Genomic DNA, 18,480 nt, shown 5'->3' with positions numbered 1-18,480 from the left:
AGCCGCATGCGTGTGTGTACGTTTGGTTAACAAATTCACAGTTCTAAGAAAGACAAAACATGTACACAAAAGATTTCGACACAGGCAGACTCTGGTAGGCATGGGAGGAAGGGAAGAAGCGGGTTCCCAGGAGTTCCAGGGGTGTGACCACTACTGCACCCACTGAGAGGGCCGCTGACGATTAGGGAACATTTCTACGGCCAAGTTATTTACAGTATTCTGCGTGTTTTTGTAGTTGCTGTTCCTCAGACCTCTTAAAATATGTAAGGCTTATAAAATTAATTCCAAATAAAACTGTCCAAGAAAAGCAACTGAGGTCAAATTCTGATTGAACTGCTACAAACATCAGTCAAGAAATTTTTGTGAATATATGAATATTTCATGACTACATGACTATTTCCTATCTATCTAACCTGGCATCTCCCCAAGTCATCTGTGCATAGCACACTCCTGTCTTGGGATGTACATGAATATTCACTCAAACCACAGGTGGGAAAATAAGGGATCGGATTACATAATCTTTGAGGGAAAAATGTAATAGTTTCTTAAACACCTTTGAATCTTTACCAAAGATACATGAAACCTTAAATTCTGATTTACTAAAACATAATGTAGTTCTCTAACACCTGTAGCCTAGACTCTCAGGTGGCAAAAAAAATTTACATAGTATTTTAGATTATTTTCTCAAATGGATATTCAATTTATTTTAAAAGTAATTTAAAAATGGCACCTAAATTTGAATTTTAACAATAGGTGGAAGTACATTTTTAAGAAACTTAGCTTAAAAGTTATGTAGATTTGTTTTACTGATGAAAATTACCTGAGAATCAAAGTTAAAATGAACATCTGAAGCACGAGGAACGGGTAAGAAAAACTCTCCCGGAGAGGTGGGGTCCACATCACACGGGTGGCCTGAAATCAGTAAGATGCTTACTGCTCACATCCCAATGCAATACACACTGCTCATCTCAGAATCACATATGGGCTGGTTCTCAGCATTTTAATAGTAGGCTTGTTCACTGCTGAGCGCCTGGGGAGCTTCTGGGTTTGGGGAGCTTTCTTGACGGGCACCCAGCAGAGAGCCCTCACTGAGCATGCCCAGAAACCAGGGAAGACTGTCAGGAAGGACAAGCAGGAGGGCAGGTACAGGAGCCGGAACCCAGGGCTGGAAAACAGACCCACGTTCTGTGGTGTGGCCCGGGAGTCCCCAGGTAAGGAGAGGGGTACGTACTCAGGAAAATATCTAACACGTGTCACCGAGTGAACTCACAGACATCCAGGGAGTTTGCATATAACAAGGTTAATGAGCTATAGATACACATTACGAGTAATTAAGATCATCTCTGAATCTGTGAAATATGCCTGTTAAAAAGTTAACTATACATTTCTAAAAACAACTGGAAATCACTCATATGATGTACATAATAAAAGTATTCATTACATTTAAATAGACTTTAAAACTGTTTTAAGACATATGGACAATATTATAAAAGTTTTATATCAAAAATTCTAAAGTTATAGAAAACATCTAATTTCTTGTAACCTTGCAAGAGTCTTAAAAGTTACTGCTCCTCTTCCAAGAAACCAAAATTATGAACCCTGGAAGATTCTGGCTTTGTGGCCTGGCTCAGAAAGTCGTAATGCCAGCCGTCCAGCACGCTCGGAGACTACATCTCGCCTCCACATGGACACGCTGGAGATGAGAGGGCATTTGTTTGCTCTGAGTTAATGCAGCTATCTGTAATTTTTATGACTCCTTCGTCTAACAGGTTTTTCTAAATTAACCAAGTATCTGCCTCCCCCAACAGGCATGAAGAAAGATCAGCCCACATACAAGCTGTGCCATAACACCCGACAGGCCTCGCTCCATGAACTAGCAGATTCTCTCACGTCTCACTGCCGGTTCCTCAGTGTGTGACAGAGCCTGGTACACGGTACGTGCTCAGGGTTTTGCTGGGTGAACTTATCCCATTATACATAAGTTTCTAAGGACTTTTTTTAGGTGGCCCATGTCCTGTTGGGCTGAATTAGTTAGTTGGCTTCTATTTTGATTCAGCATTTTGAAGTATTGAAACGGCAGGTTAATGTAATAGAAGGAATGAAGTTTTATGAGCAGGGGGTCCAATCTGGACTCATGGGCTGCATAGGTCCTAGCACGGCTACGAATGTGGCCCAACACAAAAGCGTAAGTTTACTTAAAACCGTTTTGTTGCTCATCAGTTTTCGTTAGTGTCTGTGTGTTTAATGAGTGGCCCAAGACCACTGTTCTTTTTCTGGTGTGGCCCAGAGACGCCAAAAGTTTGGACGCCCCTGGGTCAGACAGCTGTGAATGGGAAACCCAGCTTCACTGTGTAGTGAATGTGAAATCTTGGATACGTAACTTAACCTAAATTTCCATTTTGTAGCTCCTGTGCGGGTAACGACCATTTCCCAGTGCTGAACTCAACAAGCACAGTGTTTCCTTTTTCTATAAAATAGATGCACATGAATGAATCTATACAGAAGAAACCATGCAAGATATTTTGTCATTAATTCTAATTATTATGCAAAACTGCAGATCAACGTGATTAAATAGCAACTTACAAGGTTCTTTAAAATATTGCGAAGTCCTAAGTAATACGCAATTATATATTGTTTTGATGAATATATTTCCTTGTTCCTATATAGTCCCTTCTATTTAACAATTATTTTCTAGAAAACGAACCTCTCCATGGTTGAAAAAGCAGCATAATACTGTGATTAGACCTCCAAGATGAGTCCCGCTGTAAAAAAAAGCACACGATCACAATCCATGCAAACTATAGAGTTTTTCACAAAATTATCTTAGAATTTAAAATGTCATAGTACTAAACCATATGAAATAGTCGTAAACACTTCAAAAGTACCCATGTTTTTGACGTCTTAATCTTGAATGTGCAAGCATATAAAATGGACATATAAAATGATCTGATTTTTACATTATATTTTCTAAATAAAATACATAAGGTGTGAACATAATATTTAACAAACAAGCCAGCACTTCAGAATCTATGTTACATTTTCTGAATATTCAGAATGGAGGCAAATTTTTCTCTTTTGATGAAGGGATGAAAACAAGAGTCTAACAGTCCCATTTAGTAGTGACTTTAAACTGTCTAAACTACTGCAATATTCTTTCCTTGAGCCCCAGAGAAACAACAATGTAGAAAACGAGACTTAGATCAAGGACAACCCTCAAAGGCTAAGAACCGTTTCTTAAAGTTGCCTTTTCTTTGTACGCTGTTCATCACTCACAGCCACAGCTCCACACACGGAAGATAGTAAGTCTTGGCTGGATGATTTAAAAAGGAAGGACTAGTTAAAAAAAATAAGTAGAGGAAAGCAAATGGGAAATGATTTATCATTAATAAATTTTCACAAAAGGAAATTGGAAGGATGCACTTCGAAAAGTAAGGAATAGAGAGAGGGAATGTCTGGGGGGGGGAAACAGTACTGCATCTGGAAACCGGAACCGTGTGCATACATCCAAGGTTTGACAACCAAAATAACAAAATAAAGCACAGAGAATAATGACAACAGGGGAGGGGCAATCGGAGTACTGAACTGTGGTAACAGTCGCAAGATGCAAGAAGCTGTGGTGAAGCAAAGCATTCTAAAATTCCCTGTACTGATCAGAACAGGGAAAATATCAATTAACTTTGGACTCGATAAAGTTAGATGTGCGTGTTAACTATATCGTTAACCACTCACGGGCCATGAAGAGGGCCCCTACTCGGCTGCAGCAGAAACACGCACACTCCCCCCAGTCTCCTCTTGTTTCTCACGTGCCATTCAGCATCCTCACGGTTTCCGTGACCTTCTACAGTGACTGTGTGCTCTGTCTACACACCCTCCTCAATGCCCGAGGCCTCATCTGACACTCCAGCACTATGTAACCAATTCAGAGAAGAGGGTGCCTCTGGGGCTGCTCTAGCAATGCAAAGTGGTACTTTTACAAAGTTTTACTCCTGTGAAACACTTCCTGCATTTAAAACAGCATAAGCTCTGCAAAGTATTTTCTAAAATAGAATGTTTTTTAAGCCCAACACCATAAAGTAATGAAGTAATACTGTGATGGGCTTAAATATATTTTGCCTGTATGATATACATATCTAAAAGCACATAAAATTTCTAGACAGTTCATGGAATGATATAAAGTGAACATCCTGGTAACCACGGCACTGAGATAGAAAACTGATCTCACCCAAGCCCCCACCTGCCACCCCTTGAGACAGCCACTGTCCTCATTTTTGTGATGACCAATACAGCCACTTCTACACACGTATCATACTATCATTTAGTCTGTTTTTAAACTTCGTACAAATGAAAGTGTACAGGATTTCTTTTTATCCTGTGCCTGCCTTCACTCACTCAGCATTGTAAGATTTGCTCGTGTTGATGTGGGCAGCTACAGCTCACTCCTCCCCCCGTTGGACAGATTCCACTGCATTAAACCATGGCGTGCACATCCCTCTGCCGACGGACATTTGCATTGTCTCCAGTTTGGAACTATTACAAACAATGCTGCTATATTCTTGTACATACTATCTCCTGGTGTACACGTGCCAGGGCGTCTTGGATATACACACTTTAAATGGGAATTGCTGAGTGATCTACACCTTCAACTTTACTAGGTAATGTGCACTGTTTTTCCAAAACAGCTGTACTAATTCATATATCCACCTGCTATGGGTAAAAGCTCCTTTTACCAATCTAGTGGATGTAAAATCATAGCTCATTGTAGTTTAAATTTGTGTTTTCCTGATATCAGTAATTAATAATGGTGGTCAACTTTACATATTTTGTTTGGTAATTTGGATTCTTCTTCTGGGAAATATATGTTCATAAATATTTTGTCCATTTTTCTATTGGGTTGTATATCATTTTGTCCACTAGAACATAAACTCCATGAGGACAGACATTGCCTTTTTTAATTCCAGCACCTAAAATAGTGCCTTCGGTCTTGGCTATTGAATATCTAGGCATTCAATAAAAATTTATCAAATTAATTAATGTAATGTCTGGATACTATGTTGGGTATATGCTTGGTAATATCTTTCCCAGTTTGTGGCTTATCTTTTCATTCTAAAATGTCTAAAGAAACTTAAAATTTTTAAATAAAATTTATCAGTTTTCCCTTTGTGGCTAAACTTTCACACCTTATTTAAGAAATTCTTTCTTATCCCAAGTTCCTGATGATATTCTCCTATGTAACATTCTCAACATTTTGCAATTTTGTCTTTTGTATTTGAGACTTTAATCCAAATAGACTTTATATTTCATATAGCCCCAACTTCTCTCTTTTTCTCCACAATCTCTCAGTCCCTGCCCCTTATGAGACCCCTGTCTGTGCCCACTGACCTGCCCATCAGGGGTCTTTCATCGTACATTTCTGCCTCTGGGCTCTGCTTGCTTCTGATGCTACGCCCCCATGCCGGTGCCACACTGCCCTGTTACATTAGCTTTATCACAGGGACCCAGTTAATAAAGCAACTGGTCCCGCCCTCGTCAACTGTGGTAGGTGGGCCTTTCACATTTCTGAAGAATTTCACAGTTTAGCAAGGTTAACAAAACTGGCACTGCACTGAATCTATAAATCAATGGGAATAATCTTGTCACTTTGAGTCTTCCAACCCATGAATATGGCACACGTCTCCATTTATTTAAATATTCCTAAATGTCTCTCAAAGCTTTATAATTTTCCAAAAGAGATCATATATAGTTTTTGCTAAATTTATTCTTAAAAATTTCTTTTTCAAGACTATTCTAAATGGAATCCTTTTAAAATTTCATTTTTTGATGCTATAGATTTACAATATACGTGTATTAATTTTGTTTCCAATAACATCATAAACTTTCTTATTTTAGTACTTTACCCATGGATTTTTCTGGATTTTCCTATATAAAATCATGTGATCTGCTTATAAGGATACTTGTTTCTTTTTTTCAAGCTTTCCAATCCTGTACTTACTACTTTTCCTTAACTTACTATGTTGAATAGGATATATGGTACAATGTTGTATATATTTTTCATTGATTCTATGCTAGTATTTTTATACTGAAAACTTCCTAAAACCAGGGGTGTATAGATACTAACCTGTACCTAGACAAAAACCCTATGAAAACAATAAATACTATTTAAAGATTAAATCTAGATATTTAACATTAAACGTCGTGCAGTTCATTGTAAAGGAGGATGATGACTTAGTTAGGGACGTGTTCTGCTGTCAGACACCAAACACCTGACAGAAGTGGCTTCCAATATGGATGTGTGCCAACTAAGCCAACAGGACCACGAAACACATGGCTGTCATCCCCAGTCTGCAGTGTGGAGCTGTGAGTGCAGACACGTGTGCTAACTTCATGGGCTTCCCCTCATGGCTGCAATGTGACTGCAGCAGCCCCAGGCATCACATCCCAGTGAATGCAGGACGAAACAGAGAAGGGGCAGCTGAGTCCATCCTTTCGTGAGGAAGACAAATGCTTTCCTAGGTGTAACCATGGTGGATTTCACCTTATTTTTCACTGAAAAAGCTCAAAGGTTCATCCCAGGTTCACTGGATAGTGAGAAGCAGACAACAGTCGACCCCTGAACCATGAAGGTTTGAACCGTGAGGGTCCACTTTTACGTGGAATTTTTTCAGTCAATACTGTAAATGTATTTAACTATTCCTCAAGATTTTCTAAATAACACTTTCTTTTCTCTGTCTTACTTTATTATAAAAATGCAGCTAATATATAGGACATACAAAATATATATTAAGCAACCGTTTGTGTTATTAGTAGGCTTCTGGTCAACAGTAGGCTGTTAGTAGTTAAGTTTTGGGGGAGTTAAAGTTATACATGAATTTTTAACTGTGAGGGGGCAGGGGGTGGTAAGTGGCACCTTTGACCCCTGCGTTGTTCCAGGGTCAACTGTACATGCCTGTCATAGTTGACTTCAACCTACCACCCGTGACCAAGCACACTGCTACCCCCGACTGGGCTGCACAGTGGGGTGACCGGGACAGGCAGGCTGTCGCGTGTGTGTCTGCTGTGAGTGATATACAGTCTCCTCACTGCTCTCTTAATTTCACACGACAGAGACTGAAATGAGAGGCTCTGAGCTGCTAACGCCAACTAAAGACTGCCTCCCTGACAGTAATGTCACACACGACCCAGGGATGTCTTCATTAAAATTTATTAAGGAATCTTAGGTAACAAACAAACTCCCCACAAGAATAGAAGGAAGGCCTTTGTGGTGTTAGTGTGACAGCTCTAGTTGGAGGACAAGTGACGCTGGACAGGCTTCTGAAAAAAGTACAGGAGATCTAAAAGTGTTCCTACCAATATGCAATTAATCTCATTAATTGTCCTTTTCATACAATCAACAAATGCCAGCCAGTCCTTATAAGGCCACTAAAAGATCTTCCAATCTGTAGTCTTACCTCAGATACGCACCATATATGAAGAACAACGCCATCATCATTCCATTTAAAATAAAAATCATACCAACATAAAAGCAAGCAGGGTCTCCCATTCCTTTAAAAAGACACAGATTATTCAGTATTTAATGAATGATTATAAAGTAATAGGACATAAGCGCTCATGAGTTTACTGAAAGCATTTGCTTCGCAGACAACTGCTCCATTTAATAGTTACATCAGTACTTTCCCCTTACACGAGATACTATCAGTTACACTCAGATTTTATACTTTCTTGCAGTTACGTTTATACCTTCCCCTGATTAAGTATCACTATACTGAAATAGTTGGTGCCTCCCATATAGGAGATGCTGCTATTGCTTAGTATCTAGAACTGCCTGTGAGTCACTTGATGAGTTGCGAGAGAAAATCCATTGCATTATGATCTTTGGCTTGGTTCTAGGAAGGGTAAGACATGGGCTCTGACCCCGAGGAACAGCTTTGCCGGTGTGAGATAATCTAGTCATTCCATCCATTATGACGTACAGCCCAAACCTTAAACCTTCCCATACAACACACCCCATGCACCAGACCAGGTCGCTGGAGAGGCAGATGGACACGTGTAAAATATATTAAAGCGTGCGTGGTCTTCTACGAGGTGCTTACAATCTTCCTGTCACACGGTCCTCAGAACAAATCTGCGAGATTACTTGGTATGAAGATAACTTTGAATGGTTGGGCAAACAGAACACAAAAAATGTAAAGTTATTTGGTTTTCAAAGTTTTTGGTGGTGCCACGGCCTGGAGGCTGGCCGTGCTCACCCCCACTTCCCTGACCTCTCCTCCCCGTCTGCCCCACCAGCCTCTCTTCCTGCACGCTGCCCCCTTGGACACTGGGGCTCTGTCACATGCCTCAGTCTGTACTTTCCTTAAGGAAGTTCTTCTGCTTCTGTGGCTCCAGGTGTCATCTCCACACGGGTGACTCCATGGCTGCTGCCAGCCCACAACCTCCTCTCGTGGCCCTACGTCTACCTGCAGGTACAGACACTCCACCTCTCCACTCTGCGGCCTCTCAGGTGTCCACACCTGAGGCAGCAATTCAAACCTGCGCTTCACTGACGTCTGTCACCGTTCAAAGGGACTCGACTAAGTGGAGACCAAACACTCACACGACTTCTCTCTCCTTCCCCTTTCCCATCAACCAATTACCAAATCCTGTCACATCAGCTTCCAACATCCTTTTCAAATCCGTGCATTTCTCAGTTCCCTTTCCTGCCTGGTCTCAGTGAGCCCACTGTTGTCCTTTACTAATTACCTTTTCCATACAACTGCCAAAATAGTGGTTTTTAAAATGCAAACCTGTTAGAATGCTTCAAAGAGTAAAGTACAGAGTCCTTGGTCATCAGCCGGCCCTCCGCCTCCTGACCCTTGCTCACAGACAGGCCCACCCCGTGTCCCGCCATTCTTTCTTCTCCATCTCTCTGCTCTGGGAAGCCCCTCTTTCAGTCCTCTGTTGCCTCAGGAGTTTGGACCATGCTGTCCTTGCTCCTGAAATACTTCCCCCTACTCTGGCCCAGGGCAAACTTGCTTCCCTGTAGGGAATGTCAATCACAGCTATTAGTGCTGGGAGGGCAAGGTGCCAAGTTGGCTGTCGCACCTCGGGATCCTAAGGCCTGACACTAACTTGTCACCCAGTGGCAACTTAGTAAATATCATAAATGTATATACATACTGTGGCTTTTCCCCATCTCTCAGAAAAGGCTATCCTTTCTAAGCTGACTGAGTCATTACAGAGTCTCTCATTTTATGAGGCATTTCCTCCGTTCCTTTATTTTGCTAAGAAAAACCTAATTATGTTTCAAAATCCTCTATCGATGTTATTTTAGAAGTTATAAAGATCACCTAAAGGACTAGAAAAAATGTAGGGAAATACAGATTTGGAATGTGAGGTCTATCCAGAAAAAGTCCAGCCAGGAATGGTTTGTGCAACATCGATGTTACCTGGCAGCCAAGGACAGTGGACTGGAATTCTCATGCGTGAACAGTGAAGACTTCACTGTAATAGTCCGTGGGGACGGTAGATGCTGTTGAGTGTGCATGTGTACTGTGTGGCCGTCACATTCAAAATGACTAAGCAAGTACAGCAATGAATCTGCATCAAATTTTGCACAAAGCTTAAACATTCCTCTGTGGAAACTATTCTGATGATTCAGAAGGTCACAGCTATGGGTAACTAGCGATTGGCAGCTTCATTATGAAACTCGCCTGCTTATCCATCATGTCTCGTGCAGTGTTTTTCAGTGAAATATAAAATCCCCGGGTGACTCGGCCCCCTTACAGCCCAGATTTGGTGCCTTGTGACTTCTGGCTTTTCCCAAATTAAAATCATCTTTGAAAGGGAAGAGATTTCAGATTGTTGATGAGATTCAGGAAAATACAACGGGGCAGCTGATGGCAATTGGGAGAACTGTGTGACATCCCAAGGTACCTACTTTGAAGGGGAATAAAGCATCATTGTCCTATGTACAATGATTTTTGTATCTTCTATTTTCTTCCATAAATGTCTATTTTTTATATTACATGGCTGGATACCTTCCGGAGAGACCTCATATATTCTGAGACTTGAATGTTATTGCAAACAAGTCTATAAAAATATACTTATAAGATATACTGTGTTCATGTTGTGGAGAATGTGAAGAAATAAAGATAACACCAACTCTGTAAATGCTATGCAAGTAGACATATGTGACTTCAAATAGCAGTCTCAAGGGAGAGCATCATACTTAGATTGTAAAAGTGCTAAACTGCAAATCTTATAAGTAGTAGTAACAAATACAGATGCTGGAAAACTGTTAACTGATCCCAAATTGGTTCTTTGTCTAAGATACCAATATACAAGGTAGTATATATAAAGAATGTGAAGTTTTTCTAAATCAGTCTTTTGTTGCATATCTGGTTTTATATTTCCATTAACTATTACAGGTAAATATTTGACTAATTTATCCTCACATTTATATATTCAAGCTACCCCAAAACTTATAGTCAGGATTGCCATACACTGGTGTACATTATACCCAAATTCTAAATTAATACTCATATAAGTATATAGCCTTGTCAGAAAATTGCTGTAAAGGTAAATACTTTTATGTGAACCAGTTGTGTTTTAAGAAAATCAATCCCTAGTTCACAATAATTCTTGGTCCTAACAGTATAAGCTGTTTATGCAAACATTAATGACAACCCAGCAGCAGTGTAGGAAAAAACATGCCTTCACAGCTTTGAACTTCATTTAGAGGTTCTACTCTGGTAACATTCCAGCAGGTCTTAGTTTCTAGCCCAAATAAGTTCATTATTCCCACCAATGTGCGATACAAGAAGGCTAGAATCACCTGCAAAAGATAAAAATGAAAAGAGAGAGTGAAGGAAAGTACATTATCTTCACAGTAACTTTTCCAAAATACCATTTCGTGATGGTTGCCTTTGACATTATAAACTTTGACAGATTTATTTAAATCATTTTACTTGGGAAACAATCATTTTAAAATTATACATGCACACAATATAAACTAAAGTTCTATATTACAGAGTAAGGAATATCTATAAAACTTCCTGTAATTAAGTCACTTCATCAACATGTAGGTGCTAGCTCAATATTCAAAATTAACTGTAATTTCTATACAAAAGCAACAAAACATGAGAAACTAAAATTTAAAAAGAATAGCATTTACAACAGTAAAATAGTGCTTATAGAAAACTGTATGCTGAAAATACAAAACACTGCTGGGAAAAAACCATGAAGAAAATGGAGATCTATCCCATCATCACAGATGGGAAGATTCAGCATTAAGATGTCAATTCTTCCCATGCAGATGTATAAATCCAATGCAATCCCAATAAAAATCTCAGTAAGAGTTTTGGAGAAACTGATAAACTGACTCTAACACTTACATAGAAAAATAATTTTGAAAAGGAGAAACAAAGTTGGAGAACTACCTTACTTTAAATTTTATTGTAAAGCTACAGTCATCAAAGCAGTGTGGTACCGGCGTAAATACAGACATGCAGAACAACAAAGTGGTAGAGAATCCAGAAGCAGATTCATACGTAATATACTCAATCAATTTTCAACATACATGCCAAGACAATTCAACAGGGAAAGGATAGTCACCACAAAGAAGCACCTGGGAACTTTCTGGCATTATTTTCATGTTTTATAACTCAATTGTGGTTTGGTTATACAGTCTTACACATCTGTCAAATGTATAACTCAAAGCACTGTATACTCAAAATGGTGTATTTTACTGCATGTGAGTTCTACCTCAACAGAGCTGATGGAGGGAAAGCAGCCAGATCAAGAGAAAATATGTCGGCACGTATCTCTAGGGATTATGCTATAAAATACACAAATTACTCCAACAAATGAGTAGGAAAGCAACCATCAAGTAGGTGACAAATATTTATATAGGTTATTGATAGAATAAATCCAAATGTTTGGTAAACATGGAAACATTCTTAACTCTACCGATAATAAGGGGAGTGCAAATTAACACAAATTCAGCAGGGGAACTTTTGATACTCTGCCCAACTGTAAGGACCCATACAATCAATAAACCTTAAAGGTCCCTCCTTTTAATAACATCATTTGTTCACTTGCTATTTTCTCTAGTAAAATGAATCACTCCAGCTGGCCCCGGGTCCACTCACCTCTGGGTAAAGGTGGAAGCGTTTCACCGTGTTAATGACGAGGGGATACTCGGTGAGCCTGTCGTTCATAATCATCCACAGTCCTTCCAAAAATGAAGGTGCTTCGATAATGGTCTTGAAGTAGGAGTAATAAAGTCCCTTCAAGAGGCACAAATTGTCAATGTAAGTAAAATGTGCAAAAAATTATTTCTACAACTCCTTTTAGAGCAATTTTTCAGTAGGAAAGGGTTAATAAGAAGACTTAATTTTTCCTGGCTACTACTGCATTCTTTAGGTTATTGCAGTACTATTCTTTAGTAATAGGTCCTGTAGGTTTGAAGAAGCACTGGAGGGTGGTTAAATGTTTTAAGGAGCTTTGCCAACCACACCTTAAAATATGTATACAATGTATTTTTATTTCTACCATGCCTGACTTTACCTCCACTCTTTCCTCCCAGCTCTTTATGAACTAACATAAATGACCATAAACACCATCAGATGGAACCTGATGCTTTCAACTTACTTCCTGGCTCCACCTAATATCTCGGCACAAAGTCCTTCACTGACCACAGGCCAGCTGACTGCCGCTCAAGACACAGATGCTCTCTCCTGAGAAGGGGGGTTAGCTGAGTGCATGACTCCGGCACATGAAACGGCGACTTTCCCGGGCTAGTTACAAGTCAAAGATGAACGGGAGTGCGTTGTTTCATATTACTTCCCCCATTGATTTCCTGCTTTCCTTCCTAAAATCTAAAAGCAGGCAGAGTGGGGGCTGACAAGCGGTGAAGGGGGGCGTGGGGGGGAATAAATGGTGAAGGATGGAGACTTGGGATGAACACACAACACGGTGTTCAAATGGTGTGTTGTGGAATTATGCACCTGAAGCCTGTGTAATTTTGTTACAGCGTCACCCCAATACATTCGATAAAAAGAAAAAAATACAAGCTAGTGAAGGGCCACATTGTTTGTAATACGCTCTCCCCCAAAAAACATTAAAAATGATCTTCCACTCTCCACTCACTCGGCCTCCACAACCACATCATCCTGGGGAGAGTAAGCAACAGCAGTGGCTGCTGCCCTGAAGATGTGTTCGGCTGACGTCCGAGAGAGCACGTCCTCACGGCTGGGACTGGCAACATACGAGTTCAGACAGGGAGTTTTATCTCTGCTTAAGGGGGCCAGGGGCACTGCTACAATGACAGGACACCTAACATGCATAAGGCAACATTGATAGAGAAAATAAATATGTAGGTTTTCGTTAATAGCAGCTATGGCTTTTTGAAAAGGATTTTATTTATTGTTTTTAGAGAGGGGAAGGGAGAGAAAAAGAGTGGGAGAGAAAGATCAGTGTATGGTTGCCTCTCGTGTGCCCCCTACTGGGGACCTGGCCTGCAACCCAGGCATGTGCCCTGACTGGGAATCGAACTGGCAACCCTTTGGTTCACAAGCTGGCATTCAACCACTGAGGCACACCAGCAAGGGTTAATAGCAGCTATGGCTTTTGTGCCAGGTGCGGTGCTTCGTGCTTCACCCACTATCTCCCTTCATTTTCCATAAAGCCCTGTAAGTCTGGCCTTATTTCTCATTCACAGACAAGGTGACTGAGAGTGAGGGAAGTCAACTGAATGGCTGTCACTCAAGGATGCACAGACCCAACATCTGAATCCAGTGCTCTGCCACTCCTACACTCTTTATTTAATAACATTCTTATCCTTCCTTTGAAATAATACCTATAAAATATTAAAACTTTGAATGTCATACAAATGCTAATGTAGCCAATTCTTCAAAGCTTCCAAAGGGCTGTGAGGGGAAGATTCAGAGGAACAGCACAGGTCACCGAAAATGCATTTCAGTTCTTAAATGTCCACCCTATAGTCTTAATATTACTATACTACACATCAATTCACTAGAAGAAGGAACCTAACCATTTCAGTGCGAAAAGTCATCTCCCGTTCCAAAGATGAGAGGTGAGAAAAATGGCGATCGTTTTCAAAAAGTGTTACTAAATGTATCCTAGAAAAAAAAAATAAAGCACCATTTTATAACAAGAACATGTCTCAAACAAGCTGTAAAATAACCAAGTTACAGATAAACAAAGTACAAAAACCATGAAGAAGAAAGAAAATAAATCTTAATAATCAACACTGAGATAACTTTATAATTTGCTCTCTACCGTGTATATTTTCGGGCATTTATAGTCTGGTGCTGTACACACAACTGAACTTCTTTAACTGCGGCCCCTAAGTCAGAACAGAGGTAACTTCTGGCTCATTTGTAAAGCTCCCCAAGGCCTTCGAATGTACCAAGTCTGGGAAATGCCTCTGTAACCGCAGAAAAGCATTCAGAATATAATTTTAAATAGAACTACTTGATATTAAAGCAATTATAAGTAAGGCTTATTCCATACAAGGAATCGGCTTTCAAGCGTCAACACAGGGCTGTACTTCAAGATGTTTCATTAGTGCAACTGTGAAAAACAGCTGCGGGCAGTGAAGAGAGACGCCAGTGGGAAGAGCACAGTCAGTGAAGGGAGCCGGCTGCTGCCCTTCATCTGCGTGCAGGTGCTTCCAGTGAAGCTGAAGGAACAGCCCGGCTCCCACTCACCTCCATTTACATGTGGGACAAAGGCCGGGGGCCAACAGCTGCAGGGAACACTTACCACCACAGCCTTAGTTCTAACACCACAGTCTCCCTGCAGACCAAATGGCCAGAACAGTGCTGTCCCCAAGGCGGTGGGGCAGAACCCATTCTTCCCAAGAGAAATCCCTGGGCTCAGGCAGAGATGAAATAGGTAAGGGAAAAAGTAGTATAATTTTACATATATTTTTTAACAAAAAAATCACTTGTGTAAAGTGAGGCACATGTGTGCTGAAGGCTCATTTAACTCTGTACTGTGACTGCAGTCTCTGGCTTCATTTCCACCTGATTTCCAAGTGCCAGTTATTACTAAGCTTTATTTCTAAGCTTCTGTCAAGTAACGTAACTTTACTGTAAAGTGAGGTAGTTTTTTAGAGGAAATAAATAAGCAAAGAACACTAGGAAATCTAGATTTTTAAGAAATACAGTAGTGAATCCTTTGGTAAAGCAAAATTATTTTAAGGCATAAGTTACTATTCCCCTAATGCACCCATTTTGTAATTGCTGCTTCTGCATGAGGCTCTTTCTAAAGTAATCTGTATGTGTCTGCTGATACAGACTCACGTACAGATGCTCTCTACTCATGCCAAGAGGCCATGGTTTTATTGTATGCAAACAGTGATGGTAACTTTTAATTCAAGTGCTTTTATTTATTTCAGACTGAAGCTAATCTTACCAGTGCAAAACTCCCATAAAGGCAGCTGGAAAAAGAAAAAGAAAAAAGTGGTTAAAAGCTGCTTAATTATGCGTGATGGTAATTCTAACACACCCTTTATATAACTCTTTCAAATGTACCCCCTTATGTGTCTACAGAGAGCACGCACAGGCCAGGTGGCTGGCTAATCCTGTCTGGGCGACACAGGAAACATTCCAGAAGCTCATAAAATGAATTGTGGCTAGCGCTTACCTCTGCAGGGGGCACAAGAGGAGCAAAGGGAGAGACGTGCAGGACCACTGATGCAATTTGCAAAAGAGTGAGGAAATTACTGATGATTTTTAGACCTTTCTGTGATTTTTCAGTTTCCCTCTCTCTTATTACCTCTGTTACTTTCTGCTTCTGTACATTAAGTTTTAAAAAGAATCACATATACACAGTCTGACCAGCTCGGTCCTTTCAGCAGTGACTCCAGCCACAGAAGCCACTGGAACCCACTGTCCCAGGCTCATCACAATGTGGCAACGCAGGGAAAAGCTTCTTCAGCAGCCCTGCTCCACAAACCCCTTGAAGGCCACTCCAGCCCTCACTGAGCATTGACAGCTCCCAGACTCCATGCCCAGGAGGATCATCTGGGGTCCCCACGCCCATGTCCTAGGAAGGGGGCTTCATTAGGGAGCTGCCAGACTGGAGAGACTGGGAAGCAGCTGTGGGGATAGGCTTTTTGAGGTGCTCCAAACACTGTTTGTCCCTTCTGGTAGCAGAGACACTGTCTACTTTCAAGGACATCGTGGAGCTGGGGAAAAGGGATGGGAGGAGGCCAGCTGAAAACACCACCAACCCCACTGTTCTTACAGAGTTTCGGTCATTTTTCTTGAATAAATGCACTCTAGATTGATGTAAACCTTTGGTTAATTTCCAAAGATCTGAAAAAACTGCTTCCATAATATTTCAAGTATTTTTGTTACTGTCACAGGGGAGTGAATTTATTTAGTTATTCCTGATGTCCTGTCTCCCCTCCAAGATTTTATAATAGTACCAGGTTGGCCCAAAAGTTCGTTCAGTTTTTTCCACACGATGGCTCTTAAGTAGCACTTAGTTGTCTTTAACTTCAGGTGAAACAATTTTGTAACACTGTATTGTGACAGCTGTCATAGCAGTGTGCATTTAAAAAGCTTATCAAAGTTGGTGAATTTTGTGCAGCCGTTTTAATATTAGAGATGGAAGAAAATATGCAATATTTTGGGCATACTATGCTTTATTATTTCAAAAGAGTGAGGAAAATTACTGATAAAAACACAACTGAAATTCAAAAAAAGATTTGTTCAGTGCTGAGACTGATCGAATGTGTCAAAGTGGTTTGCGAAGTTTCTTGTACTGTTGACATTTTGGCCAAATAATTCTTTGCTGTGGGCTGTCTTATGCACTGGAAGATGTTTAGCTGCATGCCGTCTACCCACTAGAAGCCAATAGCAGGAGATAGCCAACATACTCAAATATCCAAATCAATTAAGTTACTGGTGAAAATGTGTCTTTTATTTCACAGAAAAACTAAACAGACTTTTTGGCCACCCCAATATTTCTTATGGTTGTCCCAAAATGTACTTGGCAAGTTATTTCTCACACCACCAACATTAACCCCTTAAAAATTCAAAAATAACTCAGCTAACAAAGTAACAGCAAGTTAATCAATAACTCAATAATAATAATAATAACAATAATAATAAACACTGCAATGTCAAAGACTCCCAATCACGCTTCTCCAGGTCTTTTTCCATATTCCCAACCACCCTGAGCTCATTCCTACAACTGTTCAATACTTCTCAGAAGATTTCATTGTTTTACACCGTGAACAGCAAACTACAGCCCACTGTCTCTTCTTGTCCACTAGCTAAAAGTGGCTGTTACACTTTTTTAAGGCTGCAAAAATAAGGAAGAAGAATATACAATGGAGATGGCAGGTGGTCTCTGAAGCTTAAAATATTTACTAACTGGCTCTTTACAGAAAAAAAAAAAAACCCATTCACTAGATATGGTAACTCTTCCTACCAATATATAATATACTCTGAACCACTTTGAAATTAAACCTGTATCTTCTTTGTCAACTTGAAACAGATGCCCCTCTGATACGATGACTTTAAAATACACTGTCCTATTCAACTACATTTGTATCCTTTCTTATTCTCCCAACAATTATATATACTGATGAAAACTCTTAAGTTATATTTAGGGAAGAGGGAAAAAATAAAAATATCCCACTAAATCCACCTAGTTTTCAAAAAATCCTCAAAATATTCTGTGCCTCTCAGCCTCTCCCAGTGCCCCACATTCCACACCTGGTAAAATGTAAGGAGTACTAATGCCAACGGTCTAAATGCAGAAGGCATGAGAAAAACCAAGTCTCCGGGTGCCCTGTGTTCTGTCAACCAACTTCACCTCTAAAAGTGACCCGGCCTTATACCTGACTGAAACGATGATTTGACAAAAGCATCGCAAACGTCTCTTATGCCCACTTCAATGTTTCTTTGTGCGGTAATCCTTACTTTTCTATTCCCTCCCATCAAAGAATAACTCTCTCTCCTGTTTTCCACAGCTTTTCAAACGGACGCCTTTAATTCCCTTAATTAACCCTTAATTAACAATATCTGCATCTCAAGCGCTAAGCTCTCATTTTCACAACCTGTGATATAAACGGAGATGCCCCGGTTAAAATATTTTGTTGGTGCCTTGCCCCAAAACCCTGGAAAATGTGTTAACACAAGAACGAAGGGGACTGGGGATTCTTGCCAGCGATTCTGTAGAGCTCGGACCTCATCTTTACTGCTGTTAGGCTGCCATTCCTCCAAACCACTTCAAACCCAAGGGCTCTCTGGAGCCTGTTGCGCTCACCTACGCCTACGGTTGTCCGGAAGGAGAACTGAGGCCTCCGCAATAGATGCACCTTGTCGCGCAGTTGCTCCAGGAAAGAGTTGAAGAATTGGAAGCGGCGGAGAAACAGGGTCTTTGCGACCAGTTCCATTTGCATGCAGTTCTGCCCCTTCGGTTTTCGGGCCCTCCGCGGAGAGCAGGGCCGGGAGCCCCCCG

At 40.5% G+C, this 18,480-nt stretch overlaps 1 protein-coding gene across 1 annotated transcript in view; it reads right to left on the bottom strand.

Annotated features, from left to right (window-relative positions):
- DPY19L2 (dpy-19 like 2) overlaps nucleotides 1-18,480 on the bottom strand; it is a 51,577-nt gene extending 33,097 nt beyond the window's left edge. The window contains exons 1-8 of the mRNA XM_053661288.1: nucleotides 18,286-18,480; nucleotides 15,418-15,442; nucleotides 14,030-14,117; nucleotides 12,126-12,263; nucleotides 10,690-10,810; nucleotides 7,446-7,539; nucleotides 2,705-2,762; nucleotides 821-912 (exon numbers count right to left, since the gene is read on the bottom strand). Of these exons, the coding sequence (XP_053517263.1) occupies nucleotides 821-912; nucleotides 2,705-2,762; nucleotides 7,446-7,539; nucleotides 10,690-10,810; nucleotides 12,126-12,263; nucleotides 14,030-14,117; nucleotides 15,418-15,442; nucleotides 18,286-18,421 (752 nt within the window). The 5' untranslated portion in view covers nucleotides 18,422-18,480. The remainder of the gene's footprint in view (nucleotides 1-820; nucleotides 913-2,704; nucleotides 2,763-7,445; nucleotides 7,540-10,689; nucleotides 10,811-12,125; nucleotides 12,264-14,029; nucleotides 14,118-15,417; nucleotides 15,443-18,285) is intronic.

The sequence above is a fragment of the Artibeus jamaicensis genome, unplaced genomic scaffold (assembly GCF_021234435.1).
Source record: "Artibeus jamaicensis isolate MK-2021 breed Jamaican fruit bat unplaced genomic scaffold, CSHL_Jam_final contig_1016, whole genome shotgun sequence".
Classification (NCBI taxonomy): Eukaryota; Metazoa; Chordata; class Mammalia; order Chiroptera; family Phyllostomidae; genus Artibeus; species Artibeus jamaicensis.
Note: the sequence above shows the minus strand (reverse complement) of the source record. Positions and strands in the feature narration are given on the sequence as shown.